The 20,671-nt window shown below is 41.2% G+C and overlaps 1 protein-coding gene across 5 annotated transcripts in view; it reads right to left on the bottom strand.

Annotated features, from left to right (window-relative positions):
* Nucleotides 1–20,671, bottom strand: part of NKAIN2 (sodium/potassium transporting ATPase interacting 2) — a 981,240-nt gene that overhangs the window by 455,745 nt on the left and 504,824 nt on the right. For 3 of the 5 annotated variants that reach the window (XM_019479579.2, XM_059733455.1, XM_059733453.1), the window contains exons 3-4: nucleotides 8,815–8,895; nucleotides 3,566–3,646 (exon numbers count right to left, since the gene is read on the bottom strand). In XM_019479579.2, the coding sequence (XP_019335124.1) occupies nucleotides 3,566–3,646; nucleotides 8,815–8,895 (162 nt within the window). The remainder of the gene's footprint in view (nucleotides 1–3,565; nucleotides 3,647–8,814; nucleotides 8,896–20,671) is intronic. The other 2 variants (XM_059733462.1, XM_059733458.1) reach the window with 1 other exon arrangement.

The following is a 20,671-nucleotide window of genomic DNA, read 5'->3' as shown; positions in this document are numbered from 1 at the left end:
GCATCAGATCAGGCAGGGAGCACAGGGCAGGGAGGAGAGAGCAGAGCAGCAGATCGGGCAGAGAAAGGAGATTGGAGTGATGCTTGGGAAAGATGCAGGTCTAATTTGCAGCATACCTGTCAAGAAGAGCAGTGGCCCCCATTACTCTAGGTAATACTGCAGTCCAGTTAATAAATGGTAAAGTAACATCTAAAAATATAATCTAAAAATGCTAATTTCTGCACTATCTAGAGTAAAAAGTTTGAAAGACCTGCAGCAATCTCCACTGAACTTAAATAAATTATAAATGTACTTGAGTACATAATAATATACTATACACTGTGGTAGAGTATACATTGAATATGTGGTAATTGGACTCTATTTAAGGACAAGTAAGAAATATATATAGTCATGTATAATTATCACATGATCTTTTTAAAGACAAACACTGCAGTTTTCCCCCTTTTCAAATGCATTCCCATGCTATTATAATAATTACTATACAAAAACATTAATGGAAAGAGTGTATGTATATATAAACGTGTGTGTGTATAAACATGAAGCTTTAGCATAAAATATAAGCTGGTTTAAAATATAGTCACATTCTATACCTTTCAGGATCTGCACAATCATATTTTGTATTTCATTATACTTTTGAATCACTTCCGATTACTGTTTGCATTGCTAATGGAGAGAAACGGATGGGGAGGATAAGTTTTAATAAATGCTTTCTACCATATGCTGCATCTATAAGAATAAACAGTTTGATTTTCTAATCAGTTCTCTTCTTGCTGGTAGAGATCTGAGGTTAAAAAAAATGCTGCAAACTAATTTATCTGGAACTGTAAGCATGCTTAATAGTATCTACCCATGAAACTATCCTCAAAATAACCTAACACTGCTGGTTGCCAGCACTGTTTTCAATTTTCATCTGTTAGATATATGATCAAGCATGTCAAATCTGCCCTAAGTAATAGAAGTGAAAAAATAAAGTCATTTACTTAAAACATTGTGATAGCTATTTATCCAAAAACCCTGGTCAGATTTAGTGCTTAAAGGCATTTACCTACAAAGTTAACCAGATGCTTTGAGTTGAAAACTAATTTAATTTCTCTGTTATCTTAACAGGACATCTGTTAAAACAACATCCAAGGAAGGTAATATGCTCAAAATTAAACATCCTGCAGGTTGTCTTATTAGTGTGTGTGGAACACTGACATTTAACCGTTAACCACCACTATCTTGTAAGAAGTAATTAGTAAGTGGGAAATCAAACCAATATAATTATTGCACTAGCAGATATGAAATAAAGTAGGACAAATTAATTCCTGATGCAAATACAGCCCTGGTGCTAGTTTCACGCCTTTGTTTCTACTGTGTTAAATTAGAGATGAATGAACCCTTGCTTTGTGGTTCCTTTGCTTTCTTCTTCCCCCTCTTTTTAAATTTAATTGAGGTTAACTAACTCCATAAAACCCCAACATATTAACTACTTAAGATTTAGGGCCAGATGTTTAAGAAGTGCTCATGGCTCATAGTTAACATTATTTTTTTAAAGTTCTGTGGGTGACATTCTATGGAAATTATATATTGAGTTAATTTGCAAGGTTGTAATAATTTGGATGTGACCATAAACTGGAGCTTATGGCTGATACACTCTGGTCCAAACGATGGCAGGATACAAAGCTGTAGCAGTTACATTGCAACTCTATAGGTCAGTAATGACAGAACGTTTGAGGGAGAGAGGAGGAGCCCTGGATTCCAGTCCCTTCTCCCCAGACTGTTTTGGAATTTAATATTAGGCCCCTTCTACACATGCCGGTAAAGGCGTGATGGGATCTAATGTGTAATCCACACAATTGCACCTCCTGCCATGCCCCACACCCCAGCTGAGATGCTTCTAGCTGTGGGGGTGGCACATGCACCTCTGGGGCTGGAGGATCATTGCTGAAGTGATCTCCCTTCCCCAGGGGTGTAGGAAATATGTGCGGGTGGAGCATCACATCCCCCTGCCCCAGGGGTGTGGGAAACCCTTGGGGATAGAGGATCACTGTAATCCTCTGGCCCCAATGGTTTCCCATACCCCTGATCCCTACAGATTGTGGGAGCCATGATCCCCAGGGGTTTTCCATACCATTGTACCCTGGGGATCATGGCTCAGAGGTTTTATGCTGAGCATGGTGTACCCCTGCAGCTGGCAGCCCTATCAGTTGATGGGGCTCCCAGTCGCAGGGGAGACCTGGCTACAAATGCAAATTGAAGCTCAATAGCAACCAGCTATAAAGTTACTACATATTTTGGGGCTCCTTGACTCTTGAATTCTTGGCTATGTAATGAGTTTTTCATGAACGAGTAAGGAGTAAGCAGTGCTTTATTGTGTCCTTCCTTTAAATCTTCTTGTGCTTTATAAGAAGATTACTGGATCACCTGACTCAGGTAAATATTTCCTTATATTTTCCCAAAGTGATTGAAAAATTAAAATTTAATGGAATCTCATCTTAAATGTAAAAATACATTTTCTTCTTTCTTTGAACATTACAAACATTTACAAGGGCACCAAATATGCATAGATTAATGCAGAAGTATGTGCCTTCAACCAACTGTGGATTTTGTATATCCTTCTGGGAGAAATATGTATTTTTTAAGAAAAACAGTTAGGATTACTATTTAAAAGAATCCTCAGAATGCCGTATGTTTGTATGTACCTTACCTCTGAGGGCCAAGTAGGACAGCAATATGATCTACAATAAATAGGATGTTCTGTGGACTCGACATTCCAGACAGTAATTGTGGCAGTGAGAAGCCCCCACAGGCACCAAGGGGACTGGCGGAAACCCTGAGAGCCCCTGCGGGGAACAAACAGCCACACCACACCCCAGGAAACTTACCTTTTAAAGCACGGACGAAGCCAGAACCGGAGCCGCGGCCGTGCAAGCTGGCATTATGCCGGCTCTTTAATCAGCTGCTCCTGAGGTGGGGGAGCACCGGGCTGATTGTGGTGGCTGGGGACGCTGCTGCAGGAAATTAAAAACCCCACCAGAAGCTGGCAGGGGAGAGAAGAGAGGGAGAGAGCTAGCTGGGAGCATGCCAGGCAGGCGGTGACTCCAGAGGCTGGCAGGATCGTCACTGCAGGTGCTGCGCCTGCACCTGGGGCAGGGGGAGCAACACTCCTGCATTAGGATGGGGAAGACCGATCCCTGGCTGCCTGAATTTCAGAGTCCATAGGAGAGTCTCTCTCTCTCTGGGCGAGACAACAGAAGCCCATCCCTCTGGCACCAGGGTCTGGGGGCTCCAGTTGTCCTAACATCCAGGCAACTGACCAGTGCCGAGGCTGACGCCTGACCCCTTAGTAAAGGGGCTTACAGGGGACGGCAGAACAATGGGAGCAACAGCCAAGTGGTTGACGAGTGGACGGGATGTAGGGGAGGTGAAGCCCCGAGGAACATCATGGTACAAACGTGAGTACCTCCGTTACCAGGTCACCCAAGAAGAGGAACACCACTGAAACCCTCCTTTCACCCAGTAACAAGTCATGGCAGGTGAGTTGAGGGGGCGCTCTGGTAAAGGGGGATGGTACGGTACTCACCACGCCCACTAGAGTTGCCACAGTAATCCACAGATTCACACAGCAACCCAGCAACTCAAATACAACTCCGTATACTTCATTCTGGCATTAAATAAGTCATACACATTGTGGTTAGTGCTAGATGATGAGCAGTAAAGTCTTCAACAATGATACAAGGGCACAATATTCACTGTGACACTATTCCTCATTCTGGGTACAATTCCCATTTTGGCATATCATGTGAACAGCTGTGCACAGCTCTTCACTAATAATTTCTCAGCTCTTTCACTCTTTTAAATAGGTGATAATCTCATACTTCTAGAAATGTTAGTGTCTTTACAGGCGCTTTCACTGTAATAAGAAGCAGTTGTAAAAATGTCATGACCTCTGGCCCCCAAACCAATTTAAAAAAGGATGAAGTCAATAAATTCCTCTAATGTGACAGATTAAAACTTGAAATGTGTTGTCTCCTTTAGATTACTAGATGATGATAGCAAAATAGATAACGTAAGATAGTAAACAGAAGCCAGTTTCCAAACTTTCAAAAACATTTCTATTTTATTCTACTTTGTAAAAAGCTATATATTAAATGCATAAAAATAAACTATGCCCAGCTGGACTATTATGAGGGTGTAATTTTAACCTTCCAATTCTTAAAACCATGCTGTGCAAGATTCTCTCTCCTGGTTTACAACCTTGGAGGCTTCCCTCTGGTACTTCCCTAAAGGTTATTTTTTATTCTCTAGTTACGGCTGATTCAGGGCTCCATCTTTTTAAGATTCCACATGCTTTTCTTAACAGCAGATATATCCCAAATTATCATTACAGGCTTGACGCCATATTTATTCTTAGACGAAACGTAAGTAACTAAAAAATGCCTAATGCAATATCTGGGAGAATAGCTAACTGACATTATGCTAAAAAAGAACTATTGTGCGACCCCCCTGCTAATGTGGAGATATACCCAATGTGTCATGAAAAGAATGAGTTTTTCCAGTATGTTCTGGAAGGTTTGACTTCTACATGTGTGTCTGTATCTGACGCCGCAGGTGCATCTGATACTGCCAGGTGTGAGAGCCCAAGCTCTCTATGTACTTGGCATTAGATGAAGGCAGCTTGGCCTGAACATGTACCTCACAAGCAAGCCACCGTTCTGTTCTTGCCTGCCACATCTTGATCTTACTGGATTAGCAAAAGGCTCCCGATGTCACTGGGGCTAAACTTGTGGGGCCATGGATCTTTCCCACAGGGCTCCTGCCTCCCCTTCACATGTCAACCATATGTTCCTGAAGTGAAAGATCGATTGTAAATCAGGGAAAAGAAATAAATTTCATACATCTGATACCCAGTCAGGGTCATCGCAAAGTCTCAGTGTTCTTTTAAAGTCTCAGGGCTTGACCCTCTACTTTGGCCCTTCTACCAGTTCTTATATAGTTCTTAACTCATATTTAGGTTGGTCTAATAAAAGATATCAAATTCACCCAAGGAACCTTGTCTGCCTATATCCTTAGACCAACACGGCTACAACCTAAACTCCTGCTAACTCATATTTAGGCAATGAGCATTTCTGCTCCGGACAGGTCTTTCCCCATCATCAAATGGTCCAACTGGAGTGATAAAGAAATGATAACACAAAACATAAAACACTTAGACCCGCTGGTCCTCTAATTCATGTTTGGGCTCCGATCCTGTCATACTGGACCCTCTCTATCTTCAGAGCTGTCCATCTCTTGGCCACTCCTGGCCACAGTGAGTCCCTGCCAGCTGTTCCAAGCTCCGGGCACCATTTGCCGGGCACTCCTCCAAGTGCCGGGGCTTCACAGGTGCTCTCACTCTGGTGCAGAGATTGCCCGCAGGGCACTAGACCGTCAGACTCTCTGCAGCCCTGGTCCTTCTGTTGGCTGTCTCCCTTCTGCACCAGCCTTCCTGTCTAGCTGGTGCTGAACTTCCAGCTGGTTTGTCTATGCACAGCAAGCACATGCGTCTAAAGCATGGCTACTGCTGCACCTACAGCTTTTGCTGCTCTTCCACTGCTGCTAAAGCTCCTGCTGGGAGGCAAGAGGCATGACTGACCCTTACTGGGCCCACTGGTTCTTCCCTGGTGCACTGGGATGGGTCCCCGAGGTCTCCGTGTTCGACGTTTTTCAGAATGCCAGGAGCTGTTCTCCCACAGTTTGAAACAATGTCCACATTTTTTTGTAGAAAGAGAGGTTGCTTTCAGCACCAAATTCTTTTAGGATTAAAGTGAATCAGCCGCTCCATAGATTTATCCTGGAATGAATGCTACACCTCTTTGTAGCCTGAAAATGTACATTTGGGATAATCTCATTGCTAGGCTGAGACAAATAGATTGATGATTAATTTAAGCGAGGGGGATACACTAAATATTCCCTATTTTAAGTACAGAATATAATCGCTGAATCCTTAAAAAAATCATAAGCACCCAAATAACTTTGATTCATTTAGGTTTATGCACTACTTGCAAAAACCTGATTCTAAAAAATCCTGGATCTAAACACCTCCACACCTGAAGACTCAGGCCCACCTCTACTCAGGACAGGACTTTCCTGTTGTTCTTAACCAACATCATATCTATCAAAATGCAGGGAAAGAAACAGACATATATGTTCCTCAATACAATATACACTAAGCACCCCAGTCATTTTCATTTACACCGAAACTAGCCCATGCCCACAATATGCTACAGTGAACAGGTGGAAATGGGACAGAATCAAATAAAATACTAATTTGCATATGATGCTGCAAATATGTCTGGCTTGTTACAGAGTTCATTTCAGTTCATGCCCCTGGCAGATAATAAAATAATAGTATGATTGGGATCTGAGGGATTTATGTGTCATCCCAAATCTTGTACCTCCTGCCATACTAGACATGCATAGCAAAACATGTGATGCTCAGGATTGGGCATAAAATTCTTCAGACCCCAACTGCATGACTGCTGAGGCCAGAGCTGTCCCCTTCCCAGGGGGTAGCTTTGTCCCAGACTCCAGGACAGCCCAATCCTAATGCTCAGCTGAGCGCCAAGATGGGCAAAAGGTAACCATAGGTCTGAATACCATGAAGCAACCCAGCTGGGCTGCATGCATGATGATTTATAGCTAGATACACAAGGAAGCAGGCCCAGGGAGAGCCTTCCCAAGCCTGGTTCCTGCCCCGCTAACCCTACCCCAGCTTTTAAATCACCACATGTGCAGGCCAGTTGGGCTGCACATATTACAACTTAAAAGCCTGGCAGACTGGGAACCAGGATCAGAGTGGCTATCCCTGGCCCTATTTCCTTGCACTTCCAGCTTTTTAACACTCATGTTCAGCCAACCTGTATATACAGTTTTTAAACATTGTATCTACTTTATGCTGATCCAGACACTCAGCTAAGAGCTGGATTAGCATGGGGTAGCCCTAGGTCTGAAACACATGCTGCAAGTTCAATTTAAAGTCCCATAGCAACAAGTTACAAAGATATTCTACAATAGCCATGAAATATTTTTGTGCCTGGTCTGCTGTGCTATGCAGGGGTGCAGGTGTAGCTTGTTATAATTTATGGCATGATTAAAACCTGAATTGTGCACAATTTTAATGTGTGCAAGGGCCCTTATCAATAAGCAAGGCAGTTGTAATGAAATGAAAAATAGTATTCAGCAGGTTTTGTTATTCTATATATACTACATCATTGCCAAGCTCTTAATAGACTGGGCCTGTCTAAATCAGAAAACAAGCTACTCCACTTAAAAATCAGTTACCCTCCCCCTCAGAAAAAGACATCATGGTCCCCTTGATGTCAAAGTGACATTTCGAAGAGCAGTACACATGAAGAGCAAAAAGACTTTTGTTCAGTCTTTCCTACATTTTGAGGGGAAATTGAGAGCTGGCACTTCCACAGTGAGTTGTGTGAGACTTTTGTGGGTTCAGTTTGATTTCACTTGTTGCATTGCATTTTGAGTAAGGGCAGCAGGTGGCGCTGAATGTACTGGAGGCTTAGCAGCAGTAGCCAGCAAACTTTCTGAAGATATCACTAAATCAGGTTGGTCAGACCCACACATCTCTTACCCTGAGCCAAGCCAAAAGCCTTCATCTCAAATGCTCCACCTGGCTCCCATGCTCAGTGATATCCATTCAGCTGTGCCTTTCAGAATGCCTCTCTCATTTAGTACAGCCAGGACCATAGCTGACTCCATCACTATTAGCTTCCCTGCAAACATACCCAAAAATTCAGTGTTGGAGGACTACCCATTCACTTCCAAGAAGTGAAGCTTTACACATGCAGTTTTCAGTTGGGTTAAACCCTGCTTAACCACTAGGGAGAATTAAACAGCTTGAATCAAGTACAGAATGCAGTGTTTTCTGGGATACTTCAGGAATGTATACAAAGGCAGGATTCTCAGCATGTATAAGTTTAGGAAATAAAGTCACAACAAGCATAACTCAGCATGGACTGCAAAATTCAAACCCCAAATGCAGATGAAGCTTATTATTTTCGTGAAACAGTATGTTACCTACTGTTTATTTTTTGTCCTGCTATTTTACTGCTATGGGAACACACAGTATAAAGTATGGTTATTAGTCTGGGATAAAGGGGCTTCATTAGATCTATTTGTTTGGAATTACATGAGCCAATGAAAAACACCAATCACACGTGCTATCAGTTGGGGTGTCAGAAATTCCACGTATAATCATGACACATAAAGAAACCAACATTTATCATAGATTGGCACACGCAAGCCTCAAGCCATAACATTTCCAACACAAATGTGGGAATGAAAACACTGTTAATTCCAGAAAGCAATATATCTTGGCACCTCAGTTTCCACTTTAAATTAATGGAAGACACCTTGTTTTACAATTATTACAGTGAAGTATAGACCTCTGGAAAGAATCCAGCAAAGTATTAAGCAAGCTAAATGGTACCAAAAAGGTGTCTTTACTCTTGAGACAGCAATTATGAAGTCTCCATTTGTATTTATAAAATCTCTAATTAAGCTTTCTCATAAATATGAAATGTGCAGGGCAGAGCTATAAGGGGGAAAACAGTGATTATTCCTTTAAAAAGTATAACTGTTATTGTTGTTTTCTCTGAAATAGAGATACCTGTAATTGTTTAGGATGTAGACTTGTAACATATTCAAAATTTCCATCATGCTATCCTAATTTAAATGATACCAAGAGGATAAGTAGCTTGCAGAGTCTTAGCCTCTAAAGCGGGGCATGTTAACATGGTGCTGATGGCTTAGACATATCAGATGGTAAATTACCTTTGAAAGATCCCCAGCCTCCAAGTAGAAGCAGATAACAAACACATTCCATGTAACCCAGAGGACTAGCCAGACAGCATACTGTAGGAGGAGAAGAGAGAAATAATACATTATTAATTTTGCAGTAAGATGAGTTAAATTTAAAGCTTAAATTGTTAGCCCAAATCTAAGAAAAAAAGCAGATTATAACTACTGTGCAGCTGTGTGAAAACATTTTGCTCATAAAAGAAAAAGTAACAAGTCCCTCATTTTCACCAGTCACAGTCTAGTGAGAACTGATTAGTATTTAGAAATTCTACATCTCAGTGGAAGTGCCTTTTTTGAAATTCAAAGCTCAGGCTTATCTGCTTTTTATATTGTTCCTCATTGGGAACATTTTAATTCAAGTCAGTGAGGGACATATTGGAGGCACAGAACTGTATTTTAGTGTTTGGATTTAAGTTAATTCAAATTTATTCAAAAGCACCCATTAAATTCCTGTGTTCTGCCCCAGCATGTACTGAGATCTGTGCAACACTTGGGGATGGAGTCTTTCAAGGATGCATATTCTTTGGTTGCTTACTTGTGTTTATAAGAAATCCAGAGGATGTCCCCAGGACATGACAGATGCTTCACTGTACATGTATTATGAAGCGTTTGAAACCATTACTCAAAATTGTTTGACATCCTGACCATAATATAATATTCTGTAAACATTAGAAATGTCCATTTTCTCCTCTATGTGAACTAAACTGGGCAAGAGAGGTGAAAAAGTCTGAATAAAATCTGTGATGGCACTTGTGCTCTATTTTCACATTTTCATTTTTTATGTAAGCAATGGAGTTGGTTTCCCATCTATATGGACACGATCATCTTCATTTCTGTATTTATGGAATTAGGTTTTGAAATGCCATATCCCTAATGTAGTGTAAAATGATTGGTTCTACTAAACCCCTGCTTCCAGTCTTATCTACTGTTGATGCCTCTGCAACTTCACTTGACAAATTGTTCCATCACATAATAAAACCTTAGTATGAGCAAATGACTTTCTAATGACTGCTGTTCTTGTTCTCTTGTTATTCCCAATTCAATTCTGTGTATTTGGTAATTTCGTTCTATGGACGTATGATACTGCGGATGTGAGAGATGTTCCATACATTAACATAACAAAAACACCATAATAAACTATAAACTATTTCCTCTTTGTTTTAGTTTAAGGTTTTTAGTTTATACTCCCTAGTTACACAAACAACCACCTCTGTCTTTCAAATAGTCACAGCTTCCTCTTTATTCTACTTTCCTTATTTTCAGTTGTACACATTAAATCCCTTTAATCTGTCTTTCTAGATTATATGTTTAATATCATTATACTTTTTATACTTATAACCAATTATTTACTCTATCATGAGAAATACACACTGTACTGAAATCTCTCATTACCAAAGACATGTGGAAAAGTGTAAGTACTTCTCTCTTCTTAGGATCTTCAGCTTCAATATATCCCAGTAGAATATATATATTTTTTAAATTGTGTTCCACTGCAAAGATGTTAAGGTCACTGTAAATTTATCTCCCACGCCTGGATCCTTCTCCACATTACAACTTTCTAACTAGCATGCTCACATTTTAGGTATCAATATCAAGTTGTTATGTATATTATCTTGAATTTATCTAAATTAAATCTCATCCAGCAGAATTCTGTGTTCTCTTCTTAATTCACAAGATCCTTTTCATAATCTCTTTCTCCCCCCACTCATAACCATTCATCCTAATTTCAAATTATCACTTCACTGTAGTTTCTCTCTCTATCATGTGCACTTCCCCTGCATATGAATTAAATTTTTAAATCCAATCTGGTTTAAGGGGTTCTCATCTTATATTTCTCCTCAACCTGATATTTCTTCTATCTGCTTATGTCTCATTCCATTTTCCATTTTTTACCCAGGCATCCATGATATTATCTAAGCAACATTATTTTTATCTTCCTAAAAAGATTTTACATAAGACCACATCAAACACCAGTTAAAGCTACATGTACTAAAGTTCCTTATTTTATAGAAAACTAAATTACTGTCCACCAGCCTGACTACTGGATAGATGCCCTATAATGCTGATAAAATTATGATAAATGTATCTTTAATCCAGCAGAAAACATCCATCCTTCACAGTGTAAGTTTTAGTTTCTGATCTGTAGATGATATAATGCAAGTTTATTATCTAAGGGTGAGATTTTCAAAAGTACAGTAAAAGCTGTGTTAACTGGCATTTTACTAACCAGAATATGTACTCTGTTAACCAGAATGTCCAGTATCCCCCCAATACGAATCCTCACTGTAGCAACCGGAATTGTTGCCAAGTCTGTCCGGCATGCGCATCAAGTATTTCTGCTGTTTACATTACTCAGGGATCTGAGCGGGGCAGGGTGGGCTGCCACTGCGGGCTGGAGCCAGGTCAGTGCTGGGCTCTTCCTGGTGAGGGTGGCTGCACTGTGCTCCTGCCTTCTTTGATAAGTATAACTCTCAGATAACTGGAATTTTTAGATTACCTGTACCCCTCCTATCCCACTCATGCCAGAGAAGAAAGCTTTTACTGTAGTTACCAAACTTAAAAGACCCAATGGAATCTGTGTCCCTAAAATATTTAAAATATTTTAAAAATCAACTCTAGAACAGTAAGAAGGTCCCTATTCAACACTGCAGGTCACTTCATAATATACAACCATCACTATCTACTACTGAAGATGGGATATGTCAAAGCAGGAGAGGAAAAACATGAAATTGGCTTAAATAATCTTAATTTTGGTATTGCCTATATTTTTAGTGCTTGACTTTTCTGACTTAATATTTTAAATACATGTTTTTATTATAGTCACATACACATATCCCTAGATTTTGGGTGAGCTAGGAGGGCATCCCCTTTAGTACACCAAATGTGAGTGTATTTTTAAGCTGAAAAATGTTGAATACTATTTCTAAATTACAGATAAGCAAGAGCTGATTAAGCAGTACAATAAGCACACTACTGTAGATCATTGCAAGACACCTACCCACTTTGGATTTCTGTATCTTACATGTCTCAGATTTAAATAGAATAATGTAACTTCTCCTTTCAACCTTTTAATCAGTCATTCAAAATAACAAATTATCTGAATGTTGTATGATATCTTTTATTACAGAAATACAGAAAAGGTTAGCAAATGTTAAAAGTCCCTTTTCTTCTACAAATTGCATATTAAGTATTTTTTACCTAAATGTCTTTAGATGACCATTAAGTATAATTATCTTGAAAAACCAAGAAGCTCCTATTCCCCATTGCTACTTGTTTCAGATGCTTCAGATGTGGCATATCTCTTATCTCTGGATCACATACAATCATAAATGCCTCTTTTTGTCTATGTGCTTCAGTTAATCACTGTGGAAACTCAGTTCTGAAGGTCTGTGATGATGAACAAATCCCTCCAGTATTGTCTATTATATGCATCTTATTAGAAACACATTTTATGAGAGTTCTTCAAACAGCTAGAGTTGTCTTTTTCCTCCATTTATTAGAGTTCAAGGTACCTACTTTATCTGATAGCCACTACCACAAAGTTATAGCAACCAGAAAGCAATGAAGCAAAAGCCTTGACAAAGATATGCTTCACTATTACTTACTGTTTTGAAGATATTGCCAAGGGGTAATATCTATACCCAAGAAGAGCACTGCCATCTTATTTGGGGTGGGATGGGGAGGCAGTGTGGGGGAATCAATGTTCAAAAGAAATCCAGCTGGAAAATGAAAATGCTTACAACCAGTTCCCATTAAACTGTGGGGAATCAAATCCACAAACCACCAAGCAGACCAAAAAACTCTTTCCTTCAGCAATTGTGAAAAAGAAGGCAAAAGGAGGTCAAAAAGGTATAGCCTCAATTAACTAAACTCAAATTTATAAACATTCACAAATACTTATGACAAACAAGGCCTTTCTTCAATTTTATTTTAGAGATACTGTACAGTTCTAAGATCAGAAAGATTACTGCATGCTATTTTTTAATGTCATTTATATCTTTCTAGGTTATGTTCGAAATATAAAAGCATTTGTGGTAAAACTGGGCACATCTACATGAAACGTTTACTGCACAGTTGACTAATTAGCTGCTCAGTAAGATCTTGTTGTTTATACGTGTGCCCCTATTAGGCTGGAGTAAACTTATTTACTCTGCAGCAGGGTAGTACTTGTAAATACTATTACTATTTCCCCAGAATTCTGGGGCGGGGGCGGTTCACCCAAACATCAACCATTTGTGGCACCAAAATAAAACATTATAATATACTGTGCAGATCTATTCACTGAACTCTTAAATTAAGCAACAAAATCCTGTAAGTGTGAGTGAGCAAGGTAAAATCCTTGTTAACTACTATCAAGAAACACCTGCATTAGTACCTACTAAAGGGACACTTCATACAGTCCCTGCAGACTCAGAGATAACCCTGCACTAGTCACACCATTCTTATTTTTTCAATTTTATTGAAAGCTTTTTCCACCTTTTTAAAATTAAAATTGTGTAGAGCAGGGGTAGGCAACGTTTTTTGGCCAGAGTGCCGAAAAAACCACAATGTCTACTTTGTAAGGTGCCGGAGTGCTGGCATGCCACAAAAACAAAACTGGGGCAGAGGGGGTACATGGCAGGATGCACTGCATATTTAATACTATTAATAATCATTACTGTAAAAAGAAACATACAAAAAAGCAACATTAAATAGAGAGCTGGTGTCAGGCGGGGAGCAGGGGCTGCCCCAAGGCTCTGCTACTCGGGCCACAGTGAGGGGCCAGCAACATGGGAGGTGGGGCCCAGCTGGCCTGCACAGCTCTGTGGGGGTAGGGCACAGCCACCCTGCCCATGAAGGGACACTGCCTGGCTGGGGCAGGACGCCGGGCCCAGGGAGCTCCCTGCTTAGTCTCTGTGCCTGCTGGGTACAGTGTGAGTGGGAGCTGCAGCCATAGGCTCTGGAAACAGCTGCCACAGCTGGTGCTCAGGGCCAAGCCAGCTGGGAGCCTGCAGCACAGCAGCTCTGTGCAGTGCCTGCCCCAGCCCTGGCCCTTTGAAAGGAGCTGTGGGTGGGCAAGTCTGGGGCCTGGGCAGGCCCAGGCAGCCATGGTGGCTGTTCCCAGGATCCAGGGGGCTCCCGTGGCCAGGCCCCTGCACTGGGGACAGCTCTGCCCTAACTGCTCTGTGCCCAGCCTGCAGGGAGGCCAATCCCAGAGCGGGAAGCCCCCCAAGCCCAGTGTCCTGCTCCACCCACGTGCGCAGGGTGGCTGTGGCCCATCCCTGCGGAGCTGCACGGGCTGCCCAGGCCCTACCACAGGTGCCACTGGGTACCCCCGCCTGCCCGCCTGCCACAGCGCAAGCCTGCAGAGCCCTGGGCAGCCCCCACTTTCCACCCAGCCCCCACCTTCCTAAGGGCTGGCTTGCCCGTGGCTCCTCTCCCCACACTGCCCAGCCCCTGTCCAGACTTCCCAGCCCCAGCACTCAGCACCTCAGTACTGCCCCACCCAGGTGGGACAGGGTGTCCGCCTGCCTGGGCAGCTCCCTCCAGGGGCAGCCGGGCTGGAGGGGCAGCCTGGGAGCAGGCGGGAGCAGTAGACTGCAGACACCTCTCTGCCTGCACTCCCCTGGCTCCACCCAGTGCCTTTCGCAGCGCTGCAACTGGTGGCTGCACAGGAGAGCCTGGAGCAGCAACTTTAGAAAACAAACAAAAAACCCAGTTTCTTTGCATGCCTCCCAGCGTGCCACTAATGGCATGCGTGCCAGGGTTTGCTGACCCCTGCTGTACAACAAGAGCTTCAGACAGTAACAAGTTTGTGGGAATACCAGTGCATACCAGCTTTTTCTGGGCCTAGCATGTATCTTCTTGTCCCCCATTTCCTATCACTGCAGCTCTGGCAAAGACTGCCACACACCAGGATATACCACCTAGAAATCTAATGGCCAAACCTATATATGGTTAGTAAGAGTCCTATAAAACCTTATGAGAGATGCTGGACAATACAATTCATTCTGCCTTCATAGGTAAGACACACTATATTTATGCTGATGCATTAGGCCACCATTAAGCAGTCACTCTTTCTCTAATATATATTTCTTTTTCTTGAGGGATAGCACTCTCAGACAGGGGTTCCATAATATAAAATAAACACATGTGAATATCACAGCATGTTTCATTAGTCTCTGTTTAATCTATTAAATCTTACTAAGATGAATATTGTTAGTGGTAGGGAAACAAACACACAAATCAACACCAAAATAATTACTTGAAAACTAAAAGGCAAAAATATTTTTCTCTATCAAGATGCAACATCTTTGACGCTAGGGTTGTGGATTAGGAGTAGAGAAATAGCTTCCTTATCACTCTGAATTCCATTTTCTGAATCTTCTCTGAAATTCAGGTCATAAAGCTCATGGCTATTCATTCCCAACAGAGATAAAAGAAAGATACCACCTTTTTCTAATTTTTTTTCCTTTAAGAAATATAGTTTTAATTGATTTGGGCTCTTGCAACTATTTGATTCCTGTATTTCCTTTGTTTAAATGCTTGTCATATTTTTTGCATGCAATAACCTCAAATTACCAATCAACTTCCCACCCCTCTACATGTGTGCACATACATACCCCTACATGCATACACCCCCACACCGAAAGGAGGTTTTTTTGGTCTTTTTTTGTGTGTGACTAAACTGTAATTTTCTACATTATGTCAGAATGCAAAGAGAAAAAAGATTGATTGGTGTCCAGAAAGTGAAATTAAAATACTGAGGGTACAACTCGCCCCCACCCCCAAGAGTAATTCTCAAATGAATAGGATTAGAAAGGATTGCTAGCTATCAGCATTACAAGAGTATCTCTACTTTTCTAGAGCATAATGTGCTAGTTTCCAGCCTCAACAAATCACAAGATACTGAACCTTAAAGCAACACAGTTTGATGACATTCTTCCTTATTTTGCTTCAGCTTCAATGTTGTATGACCAGGCACTAGCTCACGAACTCCTAGAGTCAAAAACAATTGTTGAATTTGAAATTTCAGCTTTATATAATATAAATGAGTGGTGCCCAATCTTTTTGCCCCACAAATTGGCTGGCAGTGCCAGGTCCATCCATGGACTGGATCTGGTACACAGGACCAGAATGGCGGACGATCAGACTGACTACAGGAGGGAGGAAGTGGGGATGCGGCCTGACCTTGATACAGCTGTGAAGAGATGGCTGTGGGGGTGGGGAAGATGGGGGCAGAACAGCCCTGATCTGGATATGTGGGGGACAGGAAGCAGCTGGCCTTGATCTAGACACATGGGGGATGAGCCTGGCCCTGATCCCACTGTGCTTCAATGGCCCAGACAGGTCTGGATCTGGTCACACAGATCCTGCTCCTAAATTGTCTGACTTGTGACAATTCTTATGGGTCAGATGTCAGACCTCATGGGCTGGAGGGTGAGCACCCCTGATATAAACCATTAATCTATCTCTAGCAGCGTACTTTTTTCCTGCAGTTCATATCAGCTGCTAAAATCATGGCTCAACTTAAAAAAAATGGTGATCATCAGAATTATGTAGTTTTGAAGATCAGTGATTCTGTTAAATTTGGGGACCAGCAGTATTTTGGTAGGTCAGCATTCATAGTTTCAACAAGATGCTTTCTATGTACTGGTCTTGAATCATTTCTATGAAAATAAATATCATTATCCCTGAACTTTGCGGTAGTATGGGTATAGAATTTTATGGAGATATTGCTTCCATGGAGAGGTCAACTTATATTTTTTAACTTTCTAGAAAAAAATGGCGAGGCATGGACACATTTAGAAAATGACAGCTCTGAACAGAAATGCCACATGTAAACCTTAGTGTAACTTGCAGCATCAGAGGGAACTTTTTTCCATCAGAAAATGAACCTGGAGAAGATCCTCAACTTCTGTAAATGAGCAAAGTTTTGTTCAAGTTACAAGTTAAGAATCTGGCCCAGTGATTCTTAGCTGAAGAAATTCACAGGTTAATGTATGAACATGATTAGAGGAATTTACTTGAATTTACTTACCAATGTACTTGAATCCAAGAAGAGACTCCCCCCGTTCAACATGGAGAGAAACACAGGGGAGACTGCATGGTGATGGGAGAGGGGGGGAGGCTTGAGCATGGAGGAGTGCTGGATAGTGGGCACATGGTGAGAAGGTGGAATAGAGGGCACAAGCATGGGAGAGACCACACAGTGGCAATGGAGCTGCAACTACAGCTGAGGCCTTACCAAGGTCAAGAATACAGCCACAATCACAGTCACTGCAGCTGGGCCAGGGCAGGAAGCGCAACCACTGCATGCTCTGTACTGCTGGCCAGAGGCAGAGGCAAAACTAGAGCTACTGGAAAGGGCAAGCAGCTGGGGAGGTGGGGAGGAGTGGGGAGACAAGAACCAGTGGGTGCAAGTGGCAGGGGGAGCATAAGTGGTGAGGACAGGCATTGGGGTGGAAGTGAATGGGGGAACAGGAGGTGAGCATCTACTTTCCCTGCCGCAGCATTGGTGAAAATGAATTTAAGATGACCCTGCAATATTTAGAGTCTATACATGGAAATGATAAGTTCATAATTATTGGAGTTTGCCTTATATTCAAAGTCATCCTGGTTTGGGTAATACAGTATTATTTTGTATTTGTATGCCTCCTATGCTTATAAAAGAAATACATGAAAAAAGTATTAAACCTACTTGGAAAAATCTATAGTAATAAAAAGTGCATCTGTGTGATAGAAAAGAGTTTTAATGGAAATGAGTAGATGAATTTCAGGTAGGATCACTGCACTTTTAATTACCTCAACAACAAAACTTAAAGTAGATATAAAAATCATGTGAATTAGTAATGTTATAGGCTGCTATTAAGTCACCTTGATATAAGAAAAGACTGTACAGCAGCCACTGTGGTTGTTAATATTAATAAGGCAAGTTAATAATTTACACACTACATAAATTCATATGTATTCATGTATACCGTAAAGCAGCCCAATACATGTTTTGCCATTGCTTTACAATACTGAAATGATGGATGGCATGTATGACTGGGCACTTCTCGGAATGGTTGTTAATGACTGTAGCAAGACAGTGAGTGGAAATGAGATATTTCTAGAAGTTTTAGCAGATAGTCTGATCTGGGTGCATATAACATTAGTGAGAGCACATTTTACATCCTGAGTACTTACTAACATTACAGCATACATTAGTCTGCCATGCAGCAGAATAATCTTCCAGGAAACAGATGGAGCGATTTGTTTCCTATGAAAACCTAACTCTAGATTGAATATGTACAGATTTGATGGAACTGAAATTATGACATAACTATGTATTTGCAAAAAGTTTTAGTATTTTCACTTTTAAGAGCTAAGTAAACTGAAGAACAGGAGAAAAAAGGCATTAAAGAAAGTGGATTTAAAAAAATGTTGTGCAATCAGTAATACTGAGTGAGACTTAGGAATGTTTCTAGGGAAAAAAATTTATATATTGATCACATTTCTGGAGCCTCCGGCTTGTATCAAAGAAATTCAGCAACAAAACTCATGATGATGATTCAGTCACTGAATTGTTTATATTGATAGAGCTCTTAGCAGCTGTACCAATTTAAATTTCTTATAAAAATGAGTCATAATATTCAAAATTTTTTCCCATATTCATTTTTAACAGAAGGTAAAGGATTAAACCAATTGGCACGGTAGTCAGGAAAAGACTTCTTCTGACATTTATCTAGACTCTTTTATAAACACCTTGGTATTTAAGTGCTAGTTGCAACTATTTATAAAGGGAATCAATCTCCTTCATTGTATGCATATGTAAAACATTTTTTCTTTGCTAAAACCTTTTGTGCTGTCATTGCTAAATGAGAATGATTATTTTTGTTAAAGTAGGAGGACATAGCACTTTTCTAGATTATCATTTGTTTCTCTTTCCGACTTAGTCTTAGACCCAAAGTCCGCTGAAGTCAACTGGAATCTGTGCACTGACTTAAGTGGTTTTGGATTAGTTTCTTAGGGCATTTTTACATGCATTTCCAATGTGGCACTGGGCGCTTTTAATTAGTGAGTCGTGCTAATTAATAGCGCCTGGCGCAGCATCAGGAACACACGAATCAGCAGCACAGCACACCTTCATGCTGAGAAAATGGCAGCGGTGAGCTTTGAACTAAAACACATCAAACATGTTTTAGTTTAAAGCACATCACCGCCATTTTTTCAGTGCGGAGGCATGCTGCACTACTGATTCATATGATGCATGAGGCTGCCATGGTGCATCAACTTGTATGCTCCAGCAGACTTAATTAATCAAGTCTGTTCTGATGCACTGGATTTACAGTTTGTTGGAGCAAGCTCCTCGCATGTGTGTAAGTGCCATTAGTGCCCAGGTCTATAAGGGATATGTTTTAGGAAGTTTTAGAGAGCTTTATTCTTTCTTAGGGAAAAAAATGAAAAGAATCAGAGAGCTTCTTAGTTGTACATATTGTTCTGTACAGCGCTTGGTTTAAAAATTTTTCCAAGGCCACCCAAAAACTTTTGTTTTCTAAAATCAGTCAGAGCTGGCTAAGAGGCCTTTGAAAAAGCTTATATTCCAGGGGTGGAGGATGCAGCACAAAGAGTTTCAAAGCCTTCTGTCAGGCTGTCCTGATTTGAGAGGTTGTTGACCATTTTTAAAAGAACCAGTTAGCTACAAGGGCTGCACTCCATTCTGTAGAGAACAGCAAACATACTGATGGTGACTTTACAAACTGCTGAGATTTAAAGGGGCTTCAGTTAACACAGCTCTTTAAAACCAACTGGTTTGCAGAGCCAGACAGAATTCTCTTCACTACACTGAGTGGAGAATATTAAACTGGAGAGGGGTAAAATTAACATTAGTAAACAAGGGGATAGTTCAAAATAACACAACATTTGTTTTTTAAATTTTCTAACCAGTGGGTGTACAAAATAAAACCAAAACTATGCCAGCAAAAATAAAAAAAGAACTGCTTCTGTTGCAGGTGTTAAAATATACATCATGTATTCATTCTCAAAAGAACTTGCTGGCATGTATATCTGAAAATTCACATTTTTCACTGAAACTAGAAGGCATAATGTACAGAGAGATGGGCAGGCAGGCAGGCAGGCAGACAGCCAATTATATGGATTGCATGTATTTAAATCAGGGATGACCAACCTATGGCATGCATGCCACAAGTGACATGGGCAGCTATTGTGTGCAGCATGTGAGACCCAAGTACTCAGTAAAGGAAGGTACTGGAATAGAGGTAGGCATTAGAGCTCACTGAGGAGGGTAGCAGGGGCAGGATACTGCTGTGAGAGGAAGTGTCAGGTGTTCCTGCTAAGAGCCAGAGTCATCCTACCTTGGCCCTACAGCCACTGCTGAATTTAAGGCTTTGGATTTTCACTTACCCTATAAAACTGAGCCATTGTTGGCCCAGGGATTAAACTTCCTGCAGAAGCTGCCTGCCCCTGCTCAGCTCCACTTGGCCATGGCCAGAGGCTTGGGCCCCCCACTGCTATTCTGCTGCCCCAAGGACAAATTCTGTTAGGTACACCTCTGGGGAATGGGGATCAGAGCCATACTTTGGAAGGGAACAGGGCTTAATTTGCGGCCCATCTACCAGAAAAGTTGTCCACCACTGATTTAAATAATGCAACAAGGTGCAGGTATTTCTCTTAATTCTTCCGTCCCCCAGTGCTTGTCCTTGCATGCTAACATTTTCCATGAAATAGTTACATTAGTAGGAAAGTATCTATCCACATATTTCTAATGGTTCTTCAATATTTTGGAAACAGCAAAGAAGCTGCTCTGAGTCCATTCTGGGGATGCCTTTAATGTCATCTCTTTTGACTC

This window comes from Alligator mississippiensis, chromosome 1 (assembly GCF_030867095.1).
Source record: "Alligator mississippiensis isolate rAllMis1 chromosome 1, rAllMis1, whole genome shotgun sequence".
Taxonomy (NCBI): Eukaryota; Metazoa; Chordata; order Crocodylia; family Alligatoridae; genus Alligator; species Alligator mississippiensis.
This window is presented reverse-complemented; position numbering and strand designations above follow the sequence as displayed.